This window comes from Phyllostomus discolor, chromosome 5 (assembly GCF_004126475.2).
Source record: "Phyllostomus discolor isolate MPI-MPIP mPhyDis1 chromosome 5, mPhyDis1.pri.v3, whole genome shotgun sequence".
In the NCBI taxonomy this organism is placed as follows: domain Eukaryota; kingdom Metazoa; phylum Chordata; class Mammalia; order Chiroptera; family Phyllostomidae; genus Phyllostomus; species Phyllostomus discolor.
Genome location: NC_040907.2, coordinates 175,006,780 through 175,031,935, shown reverse-complemented (window position 1 = coordinate 175,031,935; position 25,156 = coordinate 175,006,780). Strand labels below are relative to the sequence as shown.

The window sequence follows — 25,156 nt, the reverse complement described above, 5'->3', positions numbered from 1 at the left end:
GGGCGCGTGCGCACAACGCTGCCTTGGGCTTCAGACGGCGCTCAAGTGGGTAGGGCCCGGGGCTGGGGCGGGGCTCCGGGACTGCCGCAATCTGGTCCCTTTTTACCAACTTGGTTAAATTTTTCAAATATTTTAACTTTACCGTATAAATGTATTATCCTGCTTTTCAAGTACTACAGGTTTTAGTGTAACAGACATGCCCTCTGCAAGTGCGGGCTGCTGTTACTACACAGAGAGCTCGAGGCCGACACCGTGGAACCTAGTCCGGGCGCGCATCGCTACTCAACCGCACACGGGGTTACGAGACTGTTACTCTAACGGAACTGTTGAAGCGAGCTCTTCAAGACCCAACACGCTCAGGTTCTCAGCGCGAAGACATCATTACTGCGGTCTGGACGGCCTTAAACCTCCTGACACTCAGCGCTAAGTGTCCTTGGAGTTGAGACAAGCGCGCCCACCACCTGCGACAAGCCCTGTCCCGTGGCTTCTGGGCTCCTGATGAGTCAGACATCGCGGAGGGCTCAGCCCCAGCCCTCAGCCCCCAACCCCTGGGTCCTGCCTTTGCCTCCTGGGATACAGAAATGTCTCCCCGAGGCTCGTGGCTTGATGAAACTGTGGGTGTCCACAGTACAGATCAGTGCACCTGAGGGGAGCAGCCTTGGTTCACAGCCCTCAGACAGTAAGATTAATTCTGGGTTCCGCTCACAGCGCTCTGACTGGCAGCTGTCCAACAGAGCTATTCCAGTGACACACAGCAGTGGACACACAACTCCGGGGCAGGGAAGACCCCTTTCTTGGAGGGGCCACTTGACCGAAGACAGGAAAGACAAGGCTCTGTGCCAACACTCACCCCGACACTGCCCAGTGAATCCCCAACATGCTCCCCACACTCACCCTGAAACACACAGCTAGCTACCCTGTCCCTCTGCACTCGAGGTCTCACTGTTTGTTCTCTTCTTTCAGAGATCCTCAAGACACAGCATCTCCTGGGACCTCCCATCTTCTCACCCACTAGCCCTCTGAGCAGCTGCAGGTGAACAACGGGAGGTCTGTTGGCTATGCTGCGGTTCCAGCCACTAGTGAGAACTTGGGAGCACCCGGACAAGGGGCAACCACAGCACCCAGAGTCCAGGGAACACAGGGGCGGGCAGGCCGTGTACCAGGGGCACAGAACCCTGCAATGACCTGAGCCTGGGGCAAGGCAAAGACAGAAGCCACGGAAGCTGCAGCCCTGGGTGTAAGGACGACTCTGGACACAGAGGCTTTAACATGCTTTATGTGCAGCCAGCAGCATCCATGGCCAGCACACCTGTGTCTCACTTCTCCAGGAAGACCTCCCAACTCGGCTGCAGTCCAGCCCTGGCCAGACCCAGCAACAGCTGTGGAAATGACAGCACTGACCATGGCTACAACACATTCCAGTGTCCAGCCAGGCTGAGCAAAGGGAAGGATGGTGAGAGCCTCCCCCAGCACAGAACCAGCGGGCAGGCTCAGGGCCTGGGCAGCTGCACCTGGGGGTCCCGCAGAGCGATGAGCCGGTCGGCCTCCCTCCAGCCAGAAAGCAGAGCCCCGTGTGTGGTGGAGTAAAAGGTTCGGTGTGTGGCTTCTCCTGCGAACAGGACCTGGAGCTGCAGAGAAGGGGGGTTAGAACAGGGTGCCTGGGTCAGTGGAGCTGTTGCATTTGCGGCCAGGTGTGACTTGGTTTTTCACCGAATCCCACACCCTGATGCAGCCACAAAACAACAGCAGGTGCTGCTCGTGGGAAGTGGCCTCAGACGGCAAGCACTCAGGATTAAACGAGACCGAAAAGCAGAAGACACAGCAGAGGGCCTGGGAGAAAACGTTGAGAACATCCCCCGACACTCAGACACACACACACACACACACACACACACACACACACAAAACACAGAGATGGAAATCAGGAGAGAAAAAGATAAGAACACTTGAGGACCAGTCCGAAGTCCACCACCCAAACAGCAGACATCTCAGAAAAAGATAAAAGAGAAAAGCAGAGAGAAGATGACATAATTCACAAGAACTTCCCAGCTGACTGGGGGGATCAAGGTGAGCCGTGTGAGAGGAGAAACACCTGCCGAGGGTGGCAAGCCCCCAGACTCAGTGGGAGTGGGAGCCTTGCGCTCTTCCGAGCTTCCTAAGGGTTGGCACATGGGACACAAGGAAGAAGGAACTCCAGGTGGCTCTGGACTCCCCTCAGAAACGCTGGAAAAGGTTCCAACCCCGAGGGGCGTGACGCTCACGCTAGGATTTTATGTGCAAAGTGGGCTTTTGCAAGGCTGCAAGTTCTTGGAGACTCCTCCCACAGAAAAGGGGGTCTGTGTCCTGCCCCTGGAATCTGGATAGATTGGTGCCTTCTGACCCCCACACTTGGTCACAGGAGGCCGTGCAAATGTCCTGGGGCTGGCCAGCTGCAAGGAGCCCAAGCCACACAGAGCGGCCACAGCAAGGAGCTGCTCCAGGCAGTGTCCCAGGCAAGCTCTGACCTTACGCTATCCTAGCCTGCAGCAGCATGTGAGAGGAGACTCGGGTGACCCCAGGCAGGGCCCTGAGTCACCCACTGTGGTCAAGTCTTCCCACTGAGACCTGAGACACCGTGGGGCAGAATGAAACCACCCCACCGTGCCCGCCGATGGGATCGTTGTTCCTACCACTGGGTTCCGGGTTTGTTGCCTAGTGACCAGGACTGGACACCTGAACTGTAAGGGTAGAAAAAAGGCACTTTCACACAGGCAAACTTTCTCTAAAAATTCACCTTCCATACACCCCCTTCTCAGGAAGCTACTGGAATTAACAGCCCAACAAAGTGAAGGAGCAAACCCAGAGAGGACAGAGAGGGGACAGGGTCCGGGACAGGAGGAGGCACAGGGAGCACCAGGTGACAGTGGTGAGGGACAGAGCTGCGGCGGGGACAGAGGGTGTGGGCTAGACAGAGCACGGGCTAGGCGGGGTTTGGGGCAGGGGCAGGTGGGACAGAGCAGGAGGGCTGCAGGGCTGGAAGGGCCAGGCTCCGGCTCTGCCTCGGGAGCCGAAGCTGACAGTCACCAGCGCCCACGGTGACGCGAACAGCTAGCAGAGCCCAGGCCAGCTAGCAGAGGGCCCAGAAAACAGCCCTGCACACGCTCACTCACACACGTGCCTATACACACTCACCGGTACACACGTGCTCACTCATGTAAACATGCATGTGCATCCACACTCACGTGCCTCACTTGTACACATACATCCGCACACTTGCTCACAGGCGCATGCACACACACCCACACACTGACACCTACAAATGAGCAGGGAGAGACACCATGCAGTGCAGCGCGGGTGTCGGCGGTGCCCAGAGCCAGCCCGGTAACACGAACACCAGCGGTCTCACCAGAAGCCGCCGGCAGAGCGCTGGGCGGCAGAGGGTGGAAGAAACCTAAGCCCTTGCGTGCCAGTGGGAGCGGGCAGTCGGCAACGCCGGGCCCGGAGGTTCCAGAGGTGGCACCATCGGTCACACAGACTGAAAAGTGGTGACACGGCTCTCGGAGGACAACGCTGAGTGTCGGGTGACGTGTTCATTTTCATGACTAAATTGTTCATTCTAAACGTGATAACAGTGCTTTTGTTACATGTTTTAAGAGGTTGTCCTCTGCCTTTTAGAGATGAAATATGTGCAAACAAAACGTCGCCAGGGGCAGGCTGAACAGCAGCAGCGCGGGCACAGAGGGGCCCACACCCCTGGAGCCCAAAGGTTCTGCCCGCTTCTGTGCACTGCTGACGCCTCCCACAACCAGATGTTCTACGGAAAGTGGTGGGAGAGCCTTGTCTGGGTGTCAGGCCTTTGCAGTGCGTCTGTCCCCAACACCACAAGGTTACAGGTTCGACCTCCGGTCAGGGCGAGTGCAAGAGGCAACCAATTGATGTCTCTCCCTCTACCCCTCCCCCCGGCCCCTTCCTCTCCCTGTAAAGTCAATAAAAATATCCTCGGTGAGGATTAAAACCAAGCTGGTCACAGAAACCTGTTCTTCATAAGTTTAGAGACCAGAGTCAGCCAGAACAGCCTGGAGCACCCTCCACCGGCCTCCTAAATCGTGAGGCCGTGTTAGACGGATGGCTCTAGAAGTCTCGGAGGCCTTCAGCTATGTGCATGGATGATTCTGGTGAAAGTGATGCATTTAAAAATTATTCTTAATTTCAAAAAGGGGTTCTGAGTCTCAGGGTCCCAGCCCCACCCACACTCCCTTGGGTTCCAGAGGCTCCCGGGGACACGGACCGCCCAGGGCTCACATCGTACCTGGGCCTTCTCTGTGTCCGCAGGGAGGGGCTCAGCCAGCAGGTCAATGTCATCCCCGGTGGTGCCCACGGCCACGTAGCTATAGGAGCCCCTGGTGTACGGGGCGCTGTGCCAGCGAGTCCTCAGCACGCTCTTGGGGGCGGGAAGCTGCGGATCCCCTGAACCACAGAGACGCCAGGTGTGAGCCCGGGACTCCCGCCCGCTCGGCTGCGCTGGGGCCTGTATTTTCGAGGCTGGCCAGTGTAAAGTGAAAGAACCTACCCGGGAAGGAAGCCTCGGAAGGTAGGAATGACAGGCTCTCCCTATCTTCTCCGCCCTGCCCCCCTCAGGACGCCACCAAGGGGGCAGCTGCGTTCCCCCCCTGCGTGACCGCGGAGGTCACTGTGCTCTGTCCAGCCTCTGGGGCCTCGTCTGCACGGCCCTGATCAGGGACAGCTGCACTTGCTTTGGTGGCATATTTTAGAAGAAGGAAGCGGAAAGTGTTTGCAAAGCGACTTCAGTTCCTCAGAAACGAGAACCCCGGTGAGTGGCCCCACCGACAAGAGGAAGGGTTGCCCCTGGAAGTTCGTGGAGGCAAACCCGGCTCTTCCCTGCTGGGAAGCTCAGCTCCCGCTGGGAGATCAGCCCACGCGGAGCGCTGGCAGAGAGCGCCGTGGCTGTGCTGGTGAGTACCTGTCACCCTGCGAAGCAGGCGGGTCAGAGACAGAAGCACCTCCTCATCCGACAGCGTCTCCATGAACTCAGACTCCAGCCCGGCAATGAACCCGCAGAGCACGTGGGCAGACCTGCGCGGAGAACACCCACTGAGACCACCCACGTGGGGCCCAGCCCTCCGCAGTCCGGGGTCTCTCAGCCAGGACCCAGCCGCCATGCAGGCAGCCTGCAGCACCCACACACAGCGTGCCCCGGGGGCTTTCCCCGAGCCAGGGCGCTGCAGGTGTGGGCCGAACTCCTGGGCGTCCTTTCGTCACACTGGGCGGCTGCAGCGTACGTGTAAGAGCCGCGGTGGGGACAGTGCTGTCCCAGAGCTGCACCGAGGCCGCGGCAGCCTGCACGGGCAGCAACCGCCACTGCGCACGCGCAGTAAAAGAAAGCCGCCGTAGCAGAGAGCGTCCTGCAGGAGGCAGCAACAGTCACTCGTTGTGTTAAGTCTGGACTCCGTGGCACTTGTCTTTCTAAGGTTCCACGTGACGAAAGGGGAAGAGGCAGGAAGCATTTCTACTGCGCGGGGACCTGCCGCCGGCCGTGGGCTCAACCAGCCGCGTCCTTCACGGAGGCCGTTTTAAAACTGCTCACTACCCTGGTTGGCGTAGCTCAGTGGATGGAGCGCAGGCTGCAAACCAAAGCATCGCAGGTTCGATTCCCAGTCAGGCCACATGCCTGGGTTGCAGGCCCTGGCCCCCAGCAACGGCACATGGATGTTTCTCTCTCTCTCTCTTTCTCCCTCCCTTCCCTCTCTAAAAATAAGTAAATATTAAAAAAAAATAAAACCACCCACCGACAAGCCGGGCTCGGGCTTAGGTGTGAGGCAGGCGCTCTCTGGACGCCCAGCAGAGTGTTGGTCACCAGAACAACCGCAGGTGTTTTCTGCGGATGATAAAATCTAAGCCTTCGAGCAAAAGTCAGAGTTTTAGAAGACCCACGCCTGCCACCAGCAGCTGACTCGGGCCTCAGTACAGACTCTTCCGAGATCAGCGACGACACTAAGTCAGTTCCTGACGCCGCACCGCGGAGCGCACCGACATGCGGATGACCTCACGGCCGTCATTCCAGAACGGCCCCCTGAGAGCGCGGGCCGGCGAGAGATCCACGGGCGTGAGAGACCTCGGCCGGACTTCAGCGGAACAGAGTGGACCTCTCAGACCCCACACGGCAGCCAGCCTTCGGGGGACAACTGCTGGGTTTTGGTGCCTCGTCCCAGAAGACCCACAGTTATCAAGGCATTTGGACAGCACCCTCCCCCACCGGCCCGCAGGGGGCCCAGACCTCCTCCAACTCCGCCCAGAGGGGACTGCGCCAGAGACACAACGCCATCCACGGGCAGAGCCGAGGGCCTCTTCTCACTGCTCCACGTCAGAAATAGTTACTTTTCATGAAACATATTAGTTATGCTAATATGAAATAGGTGTGCTCTCTCTGTAAAAAGGAAGCATTTTGAAATTTCTCAACTTTAAGCTCCAACGTGGTGCATGGGTAGATACAACTCACAGGCACAAATGCTCTTTGGGATCCTTGACAATGTTTAAGAGTGTAAAAGGGGGTCCCGAGGCCACAAAGTGTGAGAGCCACTGTCCTGGGCCACGGCATGTCCCACGAACACCCCCAGGGTCACCAGGACTATCAGCCCCACGAGGTCCTGACCACAGAGCACAGCTGTGGGGCCTGAAGCCGGTGGCCGTGCACACCAGTGACCAAGCCACTGCTCACCCACAGCCCTGGACACAGGCCCAACCCCGGGTGTCAGCTTGATCTTCAGCGCAAAGGGGGCACGCAGGTCCCCTCACAGGATGGAGCATCGCCGTACTCTCACGGCTGCTGGGGACGAGCCTGCACTGCCCTTCCTAGCCTGAGTCCCCAGGCGGGGCTCCCCAGGCCTCCCCCCACATCTCTGCAGGGAAGCCTGGGACCACATCTACCGACTGACCACACGGGCTACCTGAGCCTTTTAATCTTGCCAGAAAAATCAGTCCCTCCCCCCACCCCCCAACGATTCGCATTCTCCTCCCTGGGTGGGCACCGAGCCCATCGACGCGGCTTTGCTGGCGCTGCGTGTCTGGGCTGCACGACTCGGCCCGAGATTCGCGAGGACCGTTTGTTCAGTTTCTGCGTCGGCTTTCAGAGCTGCCTCCCGGTCACAGTCACATCCAGGTCTCAGACTCCTGTGATGACAGCCCCAGCTCCCGAGCGCCTCAGCTACCACTTCCTCACCCATGGAGCATCCTCCGTCCATCCACCACACACTCTGGGCCCCAGCGTTGCTGACCAGCTGCACACGGCGGGGGTCCTTCTGTCCAACCAGCCCGGGGTGCCTGTCTACCATCGGCGCTTTGGGGCGCCCTTGGGATCCCCACCATTAAATCCCCAGGCCCCTCCCGGTGAATCGACACACTGCTGGATCCTCAACGAAACTGTGGCTGACGAGCCAGCCCCTCCCAGCACACGCTCACGCCTGAGGCTGCCTCGGAGAAAGGGGGAGTGCACGTACCCGAAGGCAGGCAGGACCCAGAAGCCAACCAGCTTCTTGACCCACGTGTCCTGTGGCGCGGGGGCAACGTCCTCCAGGGGCGACGTGTCCTCCCACACCAGCTGGATGTGCTGGCAGCCGGGCTCCCAGAAAGGCTCCTCAAACTCCAGGTAGATCTTGTTGTTGGTGCCAAAGCCCATTTTCCTGACGACCTCCGCCTTCTCCAGGGGCAGAGGTGGCTCGAAGAAGGTGTCCAGACGTTCTTTAAGGAAACCTGGAATTCACAATTGGACTCAACTCACAGCACATCACTCTCCTAAACTGGGGTAGACAACCCCAGGAGCCCCCCCCCGCCGAAGCCGCCCAAGGCCTCAGAGGCCTCCCAGCACACGCTGCCTGCTCGGGACCGGGAGAGGCCTGCCACCGGGGCTCACGACCCCGGGGGGCAGGCCTGCAGTGCCCGGGCATGAAAGGCCTGGCGGCCACCTGGACAGGCCCCACCCCAAATGCCCTGCAGGGACGGAGTCTCGCGTCCATTCCTTCTGCCTCTGAAGCCCTGCAAAGCACATGTGGCTCAGGATCTGTGGGGAGAAGCCATGAGAGGCACAAGCCTCAGAAGGCTACATAAAAACTATTCTGCCTGGAGAAAAAAATTAATTTAGCCCTAAGTCAAACAAAAACAGGATGAAACATTCACAGCAGAAGCCACTCTCTTCAGACGCACACGACCTGCAAGTCAATGCGACGAGGTGGCCAGCCCAGAGGAAGCAAGGCGGGCAGCGGAGAGGACCGGAAGGGCTGCCACATCGGCCGCAGCCACACCCCACCCCCGTCCAGACCCTCAGCGCAGGCCCTGCTCCTGGATTCACCCCACAGGTACGTCCGCACGAGCGTTCTTACACACACGTGGAAAACGTCGTGTGAAACAGAAAGAGGAAACACGACCTGCAATCCACCCACGTTAAGCAATGAGACCCACATACAAGGGCATTCAGTGTGGCTGTGAGGAGCAAGTGTGACATGACATGACAGTCATAACGACACACCTGCTGATCACCGCAGGGGCTCAGGAAGCACCCGCAAATCTGAAGGAGCAGAGCCGTTGGGGGCGGGCTCTGCGGTGGACCTGTGTGTGCTGCTGTGGGAACAATGGCAAAGAGACTAAGCCAGCCCTGGCCAGTGGGGCTCAGCAGCCTGGGCATTGCCTGCAAAGCGAAAAGTCGCCTGGACAGATTCCCGTCCAGGACACAGGCCTGGGTGTGGGCCAGGTCCCCTGCCTGGGGCACATGCAAGAGGCAACTGATTGATGTTTTTCCCTCACATTCATGTTTCTCTCCCTCTTTGTCCTTCCCTTCCCCTCTCTCTAAAAATAAGTAAGTAAAATCTTTTTTAAAAGATTAAGAAAAGAAAGAGAGAGAGAGAGAGAGAGAGAGACAGTGAGAGGGAGGGAGGAAGAGAGAAAAGGCCACCAGAAGGGCAGAACAACATGTTGATGTGTCTGGATGACCCCGCTGGTGGGACGTCCGGGAGACTCTTCATCTTGCCTCAGCTCTAGCACCTGCTAGCCTTGTGAACTCGGGCAATTAGGTGACTTATCTCGGTTGACTTTGGCCCAATACTGTGGGGCCTGGTAAGTCCTCAGGATGGCAAACCTGGATTTCAACGTCTCCACCTTGCACCAAATTCTCAACTCCTACTCAAAGCCTCTGTCGAAGGCGTCAGCTCTAGACGCCCACAGATCACATACTTGACCCCTTCTTTGGCGACTGCCTGGAGCTAGTCCTGAGGTGTGGCTTTCACCCCGTCTCTCAGGCAGACCTCCGTCCTTCCCCTCTGCGGGCGGGCGGGTTCCCAAACTTTCAATAAATCACCCCCAAAGGAGAGAACAGCTGACTTGCCCTTTCTCAGTGAAACTCCTGTTTGCAAAGCATGCAGACTGCTCCAAAGCACAATAGAGTAATTCTCTCCAAAACTCAGAATGAAAAATGGGAGCTTAGTAGCCAAGGAAGCCCCAGAGCCAGCTGGCGAGAGGGGGCGGGGGGCGGGGGAGGAGGGAGAAAGCCAGAGGCAAGGTGGGGGAGGGGGAGGGGGAAGACCTGGCTCAGAAAGTGGCCTTACCCAGGGGCACGGTGACGACCACGTGGTGTGCTGGGAAGCAGCCCCCGTCCTCACACTCCACCAGCACTGGGAACGTCTCCCCGGCTTCCGGGAAGGACCCATTCCAGTGGATCGTCTTCACAGGCTTGTTAAAAACCATCACGTCCTGGGGCAAAGAGGCCACCAAGCAGTTTGTGACTCCTTGGTAGCCCCTGGGGGAGACAGAGTGTCATTGATTAGAAGACCTGCCTGGAGGCAGGACCTGCTGCAGGCGACCTGGTGCCCACTTGGGGCACCGGACAGCAGAGGCGGCTGGGCAGGGGGCAGGGAGGGCCTGGGGCGGGGCTCGTGCCAGGCTCCACCCTGTGGCTTCTGAGTCACCCCGGGGGTATCAATAACAGCCTCCTGGCTAAGGGGAGGGTTCGACGGGCAACGCAGGCAGAGAACAAGCGCCCCTCCGGTCTGCCCAGCGCCCCTCGCGGCACCCCGGTTCTGAGCATGCAGACGCACAGCGGCCCTCCCCTGTGCGGGAACGTGGGCGACACCAGGGAGAGTCCAGCCGGACAGTCCTGGGAGCGTCTTCCAAGGGCCCAGGATGGGGACCGCCACCCTAATGCAGCGAAGGGCCCCTCACACTGTGCTGAGCACCTAAGGGGCCTTGTGAACACGGGGTGGGAGTTGGGGGGAGGGTTACAAGATGAATTTTTTTCATCGCTTTTTCTTGGAAATGTTTCCTCTTTCTTAAATGAGCAAAACCAGGGAAACAAATGACCGGCTCTCTGAAAAGGGGAGACAAAATGTCCCCTTGTCACTCCCACGGCTCCCCTGCCTCCCAGAACTCCACCTGAGGTAGATAAAGGGGGCCTGGGGGACGGGGAGGGGGCAGCATACCCGGGAACGGTGCAGTCCAGCCCTGGCAGCACGGTGTACTCCCCAAAGGGCCCGAGGGCCACCAGGTCCATGCTGTGGGTGCCGCTCACACAGCACTCCACGTTGAAGAAGTTGTTCAGAATGGCCAGCTTGAGCTTTTTGGCCTCCTCCGCCTCTGGCCAGCCGGCCACACGCTGATGGATCTCATTCTTAAGGTACTCCCCGACGCTGGGCACAGGGGCCTCGGCCACGTGCAGGAACTCCCGGGACTGGTCCAGGAGGCTGTAGAACAGACTGCCCATCTCCGCCACCAGCTCGAGGCTCACCCTTCCCCCCGAGCTGGCATAAGACTCAGAGGGCAGGCCCACGTGACCTCCAGTCTCTATCTGCTGGTTCTCCTCTGACAGCTCCTGGTGCCCCAGAAGCCCGTGCTTGGCGGCCAGCTGGAAGACAGGGTTGCCCTGGGAGGGCCCGTGGATCCAGTGAGCACCTATCTCCACCACACCACCTGGGAGAGGGCAGAGATGCCGCCTTAGGGTTCTGTCCCCACGAAGGAGACCCCTGCACCCTTCTCCTGGACCACAGCCAGCCCTGCCTTTCCCAAACATGCTCTGAAAACCAGCCCAAGGGCCACAGGTCCCTGAGGACCACAGTCCCTCACCGAAGGGCCCAGTTTAAGGAGAGCACCTGAGCGAGGGGGGCGGCAGGGGGCGGGGCTGGCCTGCACCTACCTGAGGACGACTCTGGAGGGGTGCCCGGGTGCGGAAGCCCGGCCTGGGAGCTCGTGCAGGCTGCAGTGGGTAAAAGCCTAGGCTACCTTCCCGCAGGGCCGGCCCTGCTAGCTACGGACAGCTGAGTCTGGGGGAACCAGTGAACTTTGGGGGATTAACTGGGGGGCGGCGGGGATTCACTCGGGCAGGTAAGGCTTCCGGGTTGGTTAACCCCGGGCGCAGGCGGGGCCAGGAGGCGGCAGAGGTCGGGCGGCACAGGCAGGGATGCGGTTGGGAGTTCAGGAGAGGCCGTTACCAAAGCTGCGCTCCGAGCGGATGCGGCCTCCGGCGCGGGCCGTGGCCTCCAGGACCCGCACGTGCGGGAAGGCAGGGTGACCGCAGAGCCTCTGAGCAGCGCCCAGCCCGGCGATGCCGCCGCCCACCACCAGCACCCGTGGGCCGCGACCCGGGGCTTCCGTGTTGCTGCCGCTCGACTTCATCGCGCCGTGCCAGGCAGTCCCCGCGGGTCCCCGCAGCTACGAGGTGCAGATCGCGCGAAGAGAAGACTCGAGGTAGGCTGAGAAGGGAGGGGATGGGATGGGGGCGGGGCGGGCGGGGCGGGGCGTAGAGGAGAAGGGGCGGGGCGGGGCTGGCGGGGGAGGGGCGGGGCCGTGCGGGAGCCTGGAAGCGGATGTAGCCATGTGATTTAAGGTACCTATTTAGCTAATTCACGGGGCTTCGGACTCGGCGGCCAGTGCTGGACGAAACCCCAGGCTTCATGGAGGTCAGTGGGAGGAGGCAAAAAACAGACATATAAACATATGACAGTTTTCTCCAGCGAAACGTGCGTGCAAGGGGTGTGTGCACTTCCAGAGAAGGATGTGGGGAGACGTGCTGCCGTCTCCCGAAGCTGTCTGAAAATTCCTGCGGAATGCCCAGCCTCAGGCTGACGGCGCTCCTGACACCGAGCAGTTTCTGTAGCTGGTCCTATAGGCCACCAAACCGGTCGAGGTGCCCCGGCAGCGGGGCACGGTGGCGTGCACGCTGCTCGCTGGGCCGGAGGCCCTGCGCGCCTCACTCCCCACCCCCCACTCCGCCGCCTCTGCGGGAGCTCGCTGGCCAATCGGAGCTCGCGGTGCTCGCGCTCCATGCGGTCAGGGCTTCCATGGCGGAACGTGCGGGTCCCGCGAGGCTCACCGCGGGTCCGGAGGCGCCCACCGGGCCACTGCACGTCACCAGGCACAGGCAAAAGTAGCACAAAGTCCCGGGAGGAGCCCCGGTGGCTGCGGGGACCCTGAGGTGGGTCCCGGGTGAGCAGCACCACCTCCCAGCGAAAGCTCTGGGCCTAGGGCCAGCTCCCCAAAAAGCTGACCGCCTGACCCCTGGCTTTCCCACTCAGCCTGACATCCCACAGCGAGGAAGGGCCCGCCGGGCAGCCGGTGAAATAGCGAGTCTGGACTGCGGCTACCCTGGCCGGGCTTGGCAAGGGGGGCAGTCCTCCGTTCGCGAGGAACTTCATCCCTCATTGTCTGAAGCAGTCTCTGGTTGGGAAGGTGTCCTTCCTCAGAGGTTCCCTATAAGCCTGGGCCATGTCCCCCCAAGGTTTAGCTGAGCCCAGGGGGGCACCGGGCTGCTGCCAATGTCCCAGGTGTCTGGCCTACCACTGGGGACACTTTCCTGAGCTGAGCACACTGACCGCTGGTCTCTGGGTCTCTCCCAGGTACTCCCAGGGTAAGTGTCCCTGGAAATCAGCACACCCCGCTGCACGGTTGGTTTCCTGCGGGGAAGGGGGCCTCCTTGCATGGGCCTTGGCTGCTCCAAGTAGACCTATGCCCTCCCTCCATGTGGCTGGTGGCTGCCACCACTCCTTTCGAGGGCGGCATTGCTGTCCTTGGGCAGGCTCTGTTGCCTGTGAAACTCTCCCGTGTCATTGTTTAGGGTCTTCTGTCCTTTACAGCCAGTGCCCACCCTGCAATGAGCCCTAGACAAGGTATCGGTTGACACTCCACCCCAGGCATGTGGCATCACTGTGAGTTGGCAACCCAGGCACATGCCCAAACTTTCGACTCAACCCACTGAGCTACGCTAGCTGGGCTCTTCCTGTTGACTGACACCCTCCTGCTCTAGGAAGGCAGGGACCACTTGGCTGAGTGCCTGCTCCACAGTCTCCCCATGGTGGCCCACAGGGTAAAAATGCCCCGTCCCACTCACACCTGACCACACCTGGGTTGGAGGCTTGAGTGCGGGTAGGGGGTGACTGGAGAAAACAGTTACACAACGAAGTTGACGTGCTAAGTTTGTGGCCGGAGAGAGGGCAGCAGCTCAGACACCTGTGGAGGAAGCGCCTGAGGCCCCAGGAGGTGCGAGGGGTCATCAGGCTGCGCCGTCCACCGGGTGCTACACCACTGCCTGGACCGAACAGAGCTGCGACCGGCACTCCGACCAGCAACGGGGTCTGTTATCCTCAGCCACGTGCTCTGAAACAGGAGACTCACGTGGCCATCCGTGGTCAGTGCGGGATCATTTTTCCGCATCTGAGGCCTCCAGCAGCAGCTTCAACACACCGAGGACTCACCTCGTTTCGATCTGACTGGCACAGAGTCACGGCTCTTCCTGATGCTGGGGGCCACCTGTGGTGATGAGGCTGCAGCTACCTGTGACACTGCCCCGGTGGCTGAACCAAATCAGGCTGTTCATTGTTTGCAAACAGCTTTAGGGATTAGAATTCTCATACCACACACTGCACCCACTTAAAGTAGACAATTCGCCATTTTATAGTGTATGTACCACAACCAAGCTCAGAACATTTCCATCCTCCAGAAGAAGCCGCCTACCCTTTAACAGTGCTCCACAACCCGTCTGCAGCCCCCGGTGACCACTACCCCCTTTCTCCCTATGGAGCTGTCTGTCCTGGACATTTCATACACACGGCATCATGCTCTCAGTGGCTTCCATCACTCGGCATGTTTTCAAGTTACATCCACAAAGTAGCGTGTAGTATGCATGTATCAGTACGCTTAATTTCTCTCCACTACCAAACAATATTCCACTGTAAATTCTCATGTACCCATTATATGGATATCTCATGTTCTGTTCATCCATTCATGAGGGATGGACAATTTTTCCCCACTTTGGCTATCATGAATGGTGCTGCTATGAACATTCATGAAAAACTTTAGTGTAGACACAAGTTTTCAAAGCGCCTGCTTCCTTTGACGTCCCCACTGGTGGCGTATGGGGCTCCAGTTTCTCCACACCCACACCAATCCTTAGTTAGCATTGTCTCTATTTCCGATTGCAGCCTTCCTGGTAGCTATGAAGTGGTATCTCCCTGTGGTCCTGATTTTCGCTTGCCTGATGACGAAGGATGTTGAGCACCTTTTCCTGTGCTTATTAGCCACTTGTATGTCTTTACTAGGGAAACGTTTGTTCAATCCTTTGCCCATTTTTAATTGGTTTGTTCTTTATCGTGGAGTTCAAAGTGTAATTTATATATTCCAGGCACAAGAGCCTTATCAGATATATGATTTGCAGAAATTTTCTCTCATTGTGTAGGTTGTCTTCACTTTCTTTTCTTTAAGTCTTGTTGTATTTTCGTCCATTACCACTTATCACCCTTAGAGCCTCTCTCCGCCACGCACTGGCCTTCTCCCCACACTCACGCTTCACTCTCCTCATTTTGTCCTTTGAAACACAGAAGTTTTTAACTTTGGTGAAGTCCAATTTATACATTTTTGCTTTGTCACATGTGTTTGTCCCTACGTTACTTCAGAGAGGACAGCAGCCATCCGACCTCAACACCAGCCCTGGGGTGCTGGAAAAAAACTTCCTTTACATCGGGGCCGCCTCCCTTTGGCTGCCTGTCCCACTAACACAGAGGCCCCTTTAGTAAGGGTTGTTGGTAACGGCTCTTTCTGCATGAAAATGTCTTTAGTCTATCCTCAGCTTCATCATGAGTTTTGCTGAACATTAAATTCTGGTTTGAACTTCATTATTGCTTACTTAAGAATTTATCAGTTTTGCTTCCCGTCTGCAGGGAACATCTCTCATCTCCAGCCCCGCATTTGCAAAGCCTGGGCAAGAACACAAATGGGGGGCGGGGGGAGCTGATACTACACGTCCAAACACTTTAAAGTTACAAATGACAATCATTTACATAAATAAAATTTTTCATCGTTAAAATTTAATAAAATCTTGTTTTCGTAAAAAATGAAACTATTCACAACCTAGTACTAATAGCTACCTAGTTGCCAATGTAAAGATTCAGTATTGTGCTTCATGCCTGTTCCACTTAGACCGATACACACATTTCGGAGTGATATGATTGTTTACTGTTCCTCAGTCCCCTTGTGCCTCTGGGCCACGAGACACAAATGCAGAGGAGAGAAGGAGGGGGAGGGGGAGGGGAGGGAGAGGGGTATTTCCCTTTTCCTTGTCGAAGCACTCAATTCTCCGCGCCGCACATTTACGGGGTTTCTACCGGCAGGGGAAGGGAAGAGAAGGGAAATGCTGGGGCTGAGCTTTGGATCCTGAGCGCGGATCCCAGGGTCACAAGCTGTGTTCCGCCCGCATGGAGCGCTGCTTGCATTTGTGGGCCCGACGGCCCGAGTGAGCTCCGAGTCTGCGCCTCCGGGAAACCGAGGTGCGGCCGGAGGTCGACACCTGGGAAGTGGGGGCCACGCGCCTGTCCCGCGGACACCCGGAAAAAAGATGGGGCCAGGGCCGAAGGCCGGGCGAGCGCCCACCACTGGTGAGGAGAGGAAAGGGGGCGACGCTGCGGGGCCGGGGGCGCGAAGCTGCGGGCCCGCGCGCGCGGGTTGCGCTCTCCTGGGGGCCCCGCCGGCCACGCCGGAGTCCCGGACCCGGGCCCGCCCAAGTTGCCGAGGATCGCCCGTGGGCGCTGAGGCCCAGGCGCGGGCGGACGGGCGGGCGTTCTCAGGTGGAAGCAGCGCGGTCCTAGGAAGGTGGCTCTGAGTCCACGCGCGGACCGACCCCTACGGTGTGTCGGGGCTCGCTGGCTCAGAAGCCTCAGGACTACTTCCCAGCTCTGGAGTTCACCCGGCAGCCGGCCCAGTGGGGGTCCGACGTCACAGATGTCGCCTTCGGCCCCTTTAACCTTAACCCAAAGCGCAGCCCCTTCCTCTGCGCTCTCCCTCCGGCTCGGGGACCCGCCCAGTCTCGCCACGTCCCTTCCGCTTCCCGGGCGCGATCTCGCGAGGCCTGCCTGCGAGGGGGGCGGGCCGTGCCCGACGCGGCGGGGTGGCTCCGCGGGCCGCGGGCGGGGCCAGTTGTCCCTGAGCGCCATGGCCGCCCTGCGCGTCCTGCTGTCCCGGGCCTGCGGCCCGCTGCTCCCCACGCTCAGTTGCGCGGCGCGGCGCCCCTTCGCCTCGGGTGAGTGCGGGTGGGGCCGCCGCAGCACCGCGCTCGCCGAGCCCTGGGGACTCGGTCCGGGCCGCGCGGCGCAGGTGGCGCCTCTGGAACTACAGGTGGTGGCCGTCCAGTCCTGCCCGCCCGCGCCCCTTCCCGCCGTCCTGCGGCGTCGCGGAGCCCTGCTCGGCTCTCTTCTCTCACTCCTGTGCCCGGTTCACGACCCAAGCACCAAGTCGTGTCGGTTTGACCCCGAGCTGTCTTTGACACCGCCCCCCCAGTCGGAACCCTGCCATCACGCGCGGGTCTTGTGACTGGCGCCCTGCCGCCGAACACTACTGTTAGACCCGGTGCTCGCCAGCACGCCCTCGGGGCAGGCGCTGTGATCCCTGTGTTCCCTGCCCCAGAAAGCAGCCACTCCGACAGGCAGGCGCTCGCCTCCTGTCCTCGCTGGCTGTCACTGCTGACCCGACGTCCAATTGGGCGGTGCAAGCCACCTGCGCCTGTGTGCGCCCCCAGCAAGGCCAGAGCTCCGTTTTGTTCCAGCTAATTCCCTTCTCCTCTTAGGCATTTGTTGAAAGAACGAATCCCGCTCATTTCTGCCGAATCACAGGCCGCCTCTCTGCTGACGGAGGCGTTCAGAAGGAAGGCTGCTGTGGGCTGCAGTTCATTGCTGTTTTTTTTTTTTCTTTTTAGCTTAAGAAAATGTTCAAACATTGGTAGAAGCAGAGAGTGGTGCAAAGACCACCTGCATGGTGGAGAGCTTCCTGCTGCAGCCACTGTGGACTGGTCAGGGTCACTCTGCCCACTAACGGAGATACATCCCCCTAGTTTGGTGCCTAAACAAATATGAAAACCTCCTTTTCTCTTCTTGCCCCAGGTGCTCGCTTTGAGTACATCATCACGGAAAAGAAGGGGAAGGACGGCAACGTGGGGTTGATCCAACTGAACCGCCCCAAAGCACTCAATGCGCTCTGCAACGGGCTGGTCAAGGAGCTCAACCAGGCGCTGGAGGCCTTCGAGGAGGACCCGGCCGTGGGGGCCATCGTCCTCACGGGCGGGGACAAGGCGTTCGCAGGTGTGGGGGGCCACGTGGTGGCAGGTCACCCAGGTCTGACCGTGGTCACACCCACAGTGTGTGGTGTTGCGGACAGACTTACATGGGTGAGACAGTGTCAGAAAAGCTCCTGCAGCTCGGGGTTTATGTGCATGTGATGTGGGGAGGGCTGGAGAGCTGCTCGGATGAGCTGCTCTGCCAGCACGGTGGGTCCGCTCAGAGCGGCCCAGGGCCTGCACGGTCAGGTGCCGCGTGCTGAGGGCTCACGTGACCGCTGGAGAAGCCCAGCCTTCTCTGAGTCCACCTCGAGTCCATTTCTGGTCCCGTGGTCCCTCCGTAGCACCTCTGAGAATACACGTCACAGTGTACCCCCACGTGCGGGTGTCCGCCCGAGCCCCGGGGTCTGCTCACGGCAGACTGTCAGGAGCTGCTGTGGCGTCTCTGCACTCTGGTGACGGGGCTCCTCTCCCCAGCTGGAGCTGACATCAAGGAGATGCAGAACCAAAGTTTCCAGGACTGCTACTCCAGCGGGTTCCTGAGCCACTGGGACCGAGTTGCCCGGGTCAAGAAGCCGGTCATCGCTGCTGTCAACGGCTACGCAGTGAGTCGGCCGAGAACCCCCTCGCTCGGGGATCCTCATGGAACCGCGCTTGTGAGGGCGCCGTCCACCGGGCATCACTTGGAAAAGGCCTAAGTCTAGTTCCCAGGCCAGCAGCCTCTCCCACTCGACGCGGAGGAGCGGGGGGCAGTAAAGAGAGGAGGTGTCTCAGCATCCGCACTTGTCAGCGGACCCCTGCGATCACAGAGAGCACCGTGACTCCCCGGAACGCTCCTCCCCTCACCTGCGTCGAGGGTGCACACGTTGGCTTTGTGCAGCTTTAACGACGTTCCACCCTGTGCCGCACCTTTCACCTTCTAGCTACCGCTGAAAGCTCTGTGTCCTCTGTGTGATGCTTCGGGGTGTCCTGCAGGTGCGCAGGCCGCTCAGAGGTGCGGGGCTGGCCGTAGCCCGTAGAGAAGTCACACTTCAGTCTGTGACTACTCAGTCAAGCTCCCCTGGGGTAAGCCAGGGTCAGCGAGTGAAGTTTATTGGGACGCCCACGCCCACTGGTTCACTGAAGCCCCACAGCAGGGACCTGAGGGCCCGAGAAGCCAAAGGGCTTGTTGTCTGGCCCTTTGTGCAAGGGCTGGGCGGCACTGGCCTGCAGTGGGTCGCTCACGGCAACGCTGAGCTAACCTTGCGAGGCGGTGTTGGTGTGCGCCAAGCCCCAGACTGTGTTTCCCTGTAACAGGACACTTAAATGAGCAAGTACAGTGGTTTTATGGGGGTTCCCCGGGTGACGCCTCCTGTTCTGCAGCTTGGTGGCGGCTGTGAACTTGCTATGATGTGCGACATCATTTATGCTGGAGAGAAAGCCCAGTTTGCGCAGCCGGAAATCCTCCTAGGAACCATCCCAGGTAAAGCGGGGGACACCGCTGTCATAGGCTCTTCAGGTCACTCCCCAGAGTCTGCCCACCGCGTACGGGCTGAGGGCTTTTCTGTGTGACGAGGGGCTGGGGGTCACCGTGTTGGCACTGGACGGGCAGTGCTCCCTCTGCCCCCAGGACACTTGGTGTGAGTGGTCACCACACTCTCCCAGATGGCCAGGGAGGTCACGGACCAGATCCCATGTCACCTGCTGGTAGGAGGGGCTGACCACACACTGGCTTAGGGTCCATGTAGGTTACAAGCTTGGAACAGGGTGACCAGGGCTCCAGCCCTGAGAGCTTGTGCCCAGAGGTGGCACATGTCACATCTGCGCATGTTACAGTGACCAGAGCAAGTTTATGGCCTCACCCAAGTTCAGCAGCGCAGGAAATCAGACCCCCACACACAGAGGTCAGCAGGAGCAGTGGGCCAGCAGTGTGACCTCTGCCCCTGGGGCCCGCCTGACCAGGGTTCCGGGCCCGTGTCCCGTGAGGTCCCTGTGCTGCAAGTGAGCCTGGAGCCCAGGGCGTCTCCCGAGCCAGCCGGGGTGGGCAGGACAGCGTGTCCCATTGGCTGCGGGCGAGGGCAGCCCCCTCGAGCTGCACCGACCACTGGGCTCTTCCGGTCCCAGTGCCCAGGTGTCCACGTCAGCAAGGCAGCGCCTGAGCCTGCTGCACTGTGGGTGTCTCCCTCAGCGGTCCTCTTATGCCTGGGGTCCACCGTGGGGCAGGCAGCTGGGCAGACTGCTCCTCTTTGAGCTGGGGGTGGGTATGTGGGCACATGGCAGGGAGCATCATGGGCTGGCACCAGTAGGGCGCCGGACAGAAGGGCACATTTAGAGTGTCCCAGGAGGCAGGGCCCCGCCCTCAGCCCAGACCCTGAGGGCAGTGGGTGGGGTGAGAGGCAGCCCCCCAGCCAGGCCTGAGGCTGGACTCCCGCGTGAGAGGCACTGACACAGGGGACTGAGGTGCCGGGTGCGGGGACTGAGTGAGGAGTGCTTCTCGGGTCTCCCGCCTCCCCAGCTGCTGGCCACCTCACCCCACCTGAGAGGCCTGTCATTGGCCCCTTGTCACTAGCCGCAAGCCTGTGACCGGCAGCCTCCGCCCTGCAGGTGCAGGGGGCACCCAGAGGCTGACCCGCGCTGTCGGAAAGTCTCTGGCCATGGAGATGGTCCTCACTGGAGACCGGATCTCAGCCCAGGACGCCAAGGAAGCAGGTGTGTCTGGGGGTGCCCCATGGAGCCCCTCTGGGGAAGGGGAGGGGGAGAGTCGCCTCCAGGGCCCCTGCCTCTGGGGCTCCTGCAGACGGTCAGCACAGGGCTTTCAGGGGTCCTGACAACCCAGGGGACCGCCGCCTTTGCTGACATCCCACGTGTGAAAAGAGCAGCTGAAACATACACTCAGGTTACAAAATGACATTAAACCACATCGTATCCCAAAGCTCAGCGTACACAGCGGGGATTGGATTCCCTGAGACCGGCAGGCCCACTCTGTCCCCGCTGCTCGGTGACCTGCAGCATACAGCTGCAGAGCCTCGCCCCGCTTTGGGGACGGGCGGAACCTCCCAGTGTTGCTGCAGCCCCTGGCTGACACCGAGAGCCCCCCGCTCTCGGAGTGTCACCATCACTCGGAGGGAAACGTAACCAGTGCTGTGTCCTTGTCCCCGTGTCGTGCTCAGGTCTCGTGAGCAAGGTCTTTCCTGTGGAGAAACTGGTCGAAGAAGCCATCCGCTGCGCAGAAAAAATTGCCAGCAATTCCAAAATCGTGTCAGCGATGGCCAAAGAGTCCGTGAATGCAGGTAGGGCTGTGCCGGGGGCACAGAGGGGCCACCAGGACCTGTGGGCTCGGTGGCCCATCCCGGACAAAAACTGCTGTGGCTCTCAGCGTTTCGAATGCAGCTCTTTGAGGAGCTCTGGTTTCTAGTTGCTGGCTCGCAAATTCTGTCGAAATGTTCTGAGCTCCCCCTGGTGCTGGGACCAAGCATGTGTCACCCTGAGGGACGGGCGGGGACAGGTGCTGGTGTGCAGGGACAAGGCCCAGACGGCCCCTGACCAGACGCAGGTCGGCTCCGGAGAAGCCGAGTGCCCCTCGGAGCCGGGGTGCAGAGGCTCCCCCCAGCTGGTCGGGGGCCATGAGAATGGCCAGCGGGGTGGCCCAAGGGGCACAGGCCCCCTGGACCCCAGGGGAGCCAGGACAGGGGCTGGACGCTCGCCGCCGCCCTGCCCTCCATCCTCTCTGCTGGCGAGGCAGCTCCGTCAGAGTTCACAGAGCTTTCACATGGCCGTGTCCTCTCAGCGTCGGGACAAGACTGTCCATTTGCTCGGTGTGGCCTGTTGGGAGGACAGGAGCCTGGGGCAGACGTGTGCCCTCGAACCTGTCCGTCCGCCCACAGGACAGCAGCCGCCTTGGGGTTCTGCCGGCCGGGGTGGGGTGAACTGGTACTTGTGGGGCGTCGGACCGGCACGCACGCAAGAGGAGGTGCTGCTGCTGGGTGTTGGTGAGGCCTGGTCACCGCACCTACTCTCCCTCCCAGAGGACACGTGGCCCCCAGTGCTGCCAGAAAGAGATGGCCCAGGCTCCGGCCACCGCACCTCTGCTGCTTTTCATCCTTCATCACTGTTACTTTTTTAAAGGTTGTTTTTAGAGAGAGGAGAAAGGAGGGAGAAAGAGAGAGAGAAACATCAATGTGTGGTTGCCTCTCACCCGCCCCCTGCTGGGGACCTGGCCCACAACCCAGGCATGTGCCCTGACTGGGAATCGAACTGGAAACCTTTCGGTTCACAGGCCAGCATTCAATTCACTGAGCCATGCCAGCCAGAGCCATTATTATTTTTAATACTGTTAAAATACAGTTTCATGGGCTGCCTCAGATGCTCTGTGATTGGACAGTTTGCATTCCTCCTTTCTCACAGCTTCTCACCCCTCCCTCTGGGAGGGGACTGAGCTGAGGGCCGGGCCGAGTCAGGGTACGAGTGTGGGGCTGTGAGACTGTGTCCTGTCCCCACAGGAAAGGGCTCCTCCCAGCCCCAGCCTCTCAGTTCCTAACATCAAGTCTCTGTTTCAGCTTTTGAAATGACACTGACAGAGGGAAATAAGTTGGAGAAGAAACTGTTCTATTCGACCTTCGCCACCGTGAGTGAACACATGCACTCGAAGGGTCTCACGTGGTGCAGCCGCGGCAGCCACGGGGTTTCCTGGTCGGCCTCACCGGCAGACCCCACTCCCCTCGGGCAGAGCTGCTGGCGCCCTTGGCTGGGTCAGCGGTCCGTCAGGGGGTGGAGGTCAGGAGGACGGGCGGAGCAGGGCCGTTTCCTGGCAGGAGAGGCCTTCCGAGGTGGCCCTTAGACGCGGTCCACTTACCCCTCATTTCCTGTCACTCCAGTCACTTGGAACAGGGTTTAGAGCAGTGCTGTCTAGGCTCTCTGCCAGCGACTGAAAGGGTGTCATTCTCCTGATAGTCACTTGAGAGAAGGTGACACTAGGTGTTTTAAAAGACAAAGATAAAAAGCAGCTCTGGCTCTTGAGGAAGCGAAGATGTGTGTGCATGCATGTGCACACACGTGAGCACACAGGGAAGGAGGCAGAGGTGGAGTCTGGACCCCTGCCTCATGGGGCCCCAGGTCCTGCTGAGTCAGGTGACCCTTCAGCGAACGACCCAGTGCGTGCACCTGAGGGTCCATGGGCAGGAGAGTGTTGGACACACCCGGCCTGGTTCCATCTCCGGGGGGCAGGGGCCGGGAGAGTATGTGAAAGCACCCATCCCCGGGCCAGCCCCGCTCGGGCAGGGAACCAGGCCGTTGCCAGGGGTCCAGGTGGTCCCGCCGCAGAGCCCTCCCCACCCCCCCACACCTGACCCACGGGGACGTGTGGCGTGCAGCTGTCCAGCTCTGCTGTGTTCCCTTTCTCACCAGGAAGACCGGAGGGAAGGGATGACGGCGTTTGTGGAGAAGAGAAAGGCGAGCTTCAAAGACCGGTGAGAGCTGCCACCGAGGCCTCCAGCCTCCGCGGAGGAGGGGACACCGTTTCAGGGGCCAATAAACCCTCTGTCTGGAAGGGCAGTGCAGGTGCCGTGCACTTCTTCCTCGGCCCCGGGGCGGCGGCCGGCACGGCCACCACGTGCCCACCTGCGCCGCCTCTTCTCCATCAGAAAGGCGCTCGCAACCCCGCGGCGTGTTGAAGCTTTGACTAGACTCCAGGAGCTGAGGGACGTGTCAGGGCCACCGTCCCTCCGGGCAGCACGTCCCCGGCTGGGCCGCGTGTGGTTGGGAGCCAGGGAAAGTGGCTCGGGGAAGGCTGGGCCGGTGGCCCTTCAGAGAGACGTGCCAACCACTACATGACAGGCTCCGAGTCACATCACGCCTCCCTGCTGATGCTCTGTCACTTCTTCCAGCTTCTGTTTCCGTCATAGTGACGGCATCCACCCAGGACGGAGGTCCTTAAACTCAGCCACCCCCGGCATACCCAGGGGAACCACTGTCAACAGGCATGTGGCTGTTGGAGACATTTCTGTACTCATACATGTTCACACGTCCACACACACACACACACACACACATGTGCACAGGTGTGTAGAGTCCAGTTTTCTTTCTACAGAAATGGGGTTCCATGTTCACCCCTCTGCAAGCACACTGGCATCTTCCTCCGTCTGTCACACTGCGCGCCTGCCTCTCCTGTTCGACCATAACTTTTTTTATCGTGGTGAAATATGTGTACCATAAAACCGACCTTTGACCCATTTTTAAATGTCCGCTCCAGCGGCACTAACGTGTCCGCAGAGTGCTGCGGCCATCACCACGTCCACTTCCCAGGTGCTTCGTGCCCCAAGCAAGCTGCGTCCCCACCAGCCCCGGCTCCCACCCCCACCAGCCCGAGCACCCTCTGCACTGCTTTCTCCCAGCCTCTGGGAGTTCAGTGCGGTGTTCTCGGGGCTGTAACGTGTGATAGTTTCGCTTCACCACCAAACAGTGCTCCTATGGCCTTCCTCTCAGCGGCCCTGAAATGCTGTGTGGTATCAGTGGGTTGCCGTTCACGTTTTCCCGGTGTTGGGTGTTTGCACCGCACGCGGTTCCTGGGTACCGGCACGGTGGGGGACAGCCCTGCAGTGACAGTGCTGTGCAGGCAGGAGAGTGGGCCGTGTCTGAGGCCGAGAAGGAAGCCTGCGCCCACGGGACTCGGGCAGGAGGCAGCACAGCCTCCTCTCAGAGCTGCGCCAGCTGCATCTCCGAGACAGATGTCCCGGCAGCCTGTGTCCGGGGCCCCGGCCTGGGTCCCAGCTGCACGGAAGCCCTGGGATCCCGAGGCCTGTGTGCGAAGGAGGTGCCGGAACAGAACTGAGCCTGGCGGCGGTCCCACTGAGTGCTGTTTGCGGTGGGACATGGAGTTTACACACCAAGGTCCCCTGGAGGCACAGGACACGGGGTGACCGAGTGACCCTCGTTGTAGGAAAGCCCCTCTGCCCCCGCCTGCCGTTTGATCCCCACATCCCAGCACAGCTCAGTGCTCTGGACCCTCTGTCCTACCCCAGGCTGCCCAGTGAACTTCCAGGGGTGGGGGTCACGCCATGCTGGGGTTGCTGGGACGAGCCCCACATCCTGCCACTGGGGAGGGCTTCATGGGTGAAGGGGCAGCTACTGCCCAGGTCAGCCCCCAAGTCTCAGCACGTCCTTGGACCCTCCAAGGGGAGGCACCCGGGAGCCCCGCAGGCTTCCCGCACTGGCACACATAACAGAGCAGCTTTCCCGATGGGCCCCGGCGAGGCCCTGCTGGCTGCCACGTGCCCCCCAGTCCCACCCCTCAGACTTGCTCTGTGGAGATGTCCCCACCTGTCAGGGCAAGAGTGGGAGCCACTTCCAGAGCCAGGGTGGATCTCTGCAAAAGCAAGGGCTCCCCAGTGAGACGTGCGCCCCGCCTGTCCCTGGAGCTGAGCCACAAGGCCCTGGCTGGCATAGCTCAGTGATTGAGCACAAGCCCGTGAACCGAAGGGTGGCAGGTTTGATTCCCAGTCAGGGCACATGCCTGGGTTGCAACCAGGTCCCCACTAAGGGGCACATGAAAGGCAACCACACATTGATGTTTCTCTCCTTCCATTCCCCTCTATAAGTAAATGAATGAATGAA

At 60.0% G+C, this 25,156-nt stretch overlaps 2 protein-coding genes and 1 long non-coding RNA gene across 4 annotated transcripts; 2 read left to right on the top strand and 1 right to left on the bottom strand.

Moving 5' to 3' along the window:
- Positions 1 to 163: 163 nt before the first annotated feature.
- Positions 164 to 11,748, bottom strand: PAOX (polyamine oxidase). Of its 2 annotated transcripts, XM_028514135.2 has the most exons (7): positions 11,466 to 11,748; positions 10,461 to 10,947; positions 9,591 to 9,781; positions 7,494 to 7,746; positions 4,961 to 5,073; positions 4,289 to 4,446; positions 164 to 1,628 (listed from the first exon to the last, which is right to left on the bottom strand). In XM_028514135.2, exons 1-7 carry the CDS (start codon positions 11,647 to 11,649, stop codon positions 1,491 to 1,493), a joined length of 1,524 nt encoding a protein of 507 aa, XP_028369936.1. In that variant the 5' UTR covers positions 11,650 to 11,748; the 3' UTR covers positions 164 to 1,490. The 2 variants fall into 2 exon arrangements, with proteins under 2 accessions (XP_028369936.1, XP_028369937.1); XM_028514136.2 differs by lacking the exons at positions 164 to 1,628; positions 4,289 to 4,446; positions 7,494 to 7,746 and having other exon boundaries at positions 4,985 to 5,073; positions 11,466 to 11,732.
- A 96-nt stretch (positions 11,749 to 11,844) lies between these two features.
- LOC118500938 lies at positions 11,845 to 15,140 on the top strand. Its single transcript, XR_004903523.1, has 2 exons — positions 11,845 to 12,448; positions 12,549 to 15,140. It is a non-coding gene; the product is annotated as an uncharacterized LOC118500938 (long non-coding RNA).
- Positions 15,141 to 16,386: 1,246 nt separating this feature from the next.
- On the top strand, positions 16,387 to 23,098 carry ECHS1 (enoyl-CoA hydratase, short chain 1). Its single transcript, XM_028512930.2, has 8 exons — positions 16,387 to 16,540; positions 17,397 to 17,594; positions 18,047 to 18,174; positions 18,932 to 19,031; positions 20,153 to 20,257; positions 20,719 to 20,838; positions 22,105 to 22,172; positions 22,952 to 23,098. The coding sequence occupies exons 1-8, from the start codon at positions 16,453 to 16,455 to the stop codon at positions 23,015 to 23,017; spliced, it is 873 nt and encodes a 290-aa protein (XP_028368731.1). The 5' UTR covers positions 16,387 to 16,452; the 3' UTR covers positions 23,018 to 23,098.
- Positions 23,099 to 25,156: the final 2,058 nt, after the last annotated feature.

What these genes read in the sequence shown, in the direction of transcription:
- PAOX (XM_028514135.2), bottom strand. Translation starts at nt 11,649, where the DNA reads ATGAAGTCGAGCGGCAGCAACACGGAAGCCCCGGGTCGCGGCCCACGG. An exon ending in CCGCTCGGAGCGCAGCTTTG is followed by an intron (nt 10,948 to 11,465) that starts GTAACGGCCTCT and finishes GCCCTCTCCCAG; the next exon opens with GTGGTGTGGTGGAGATAGGT. An exon ending in TGGGTCCTGCCTGCCTTCGG is followed by an intron (nt 5,074 to 7,493) that starts GTACGTGCACTC and finishes TTCTCCGCGCAG; the next exon opens with GTCTGCCCACGTGCTCTGCG.
- ECHS1 (XM_028512930.2), top strand. Translation starts at nt 16,453, where the DNA reads ATGGCCGCCCTGCGCGTCCTGCTGTCCCGGGCCTGCGGCCCGCTGCTC. An exon ending in CCAGGACGCCAAGGAAGCAG is followed by an intron (nt 20,258 to 20,718) that starts GTGTGTCTGGGG and finishes TGTCGTGCTCAG; the next exon opens with GTCTCGTGAGCAAGGTCTTT. An exon ending in CAAAGAGTCCGTGAATGCAG is followed by an intron (nt 20,839 to 22,104) that starts GTAGGGCTGTGC and finishes TCTCTGTTTCAG; the next exon opens with CTTTTGAAATGACACTGACA.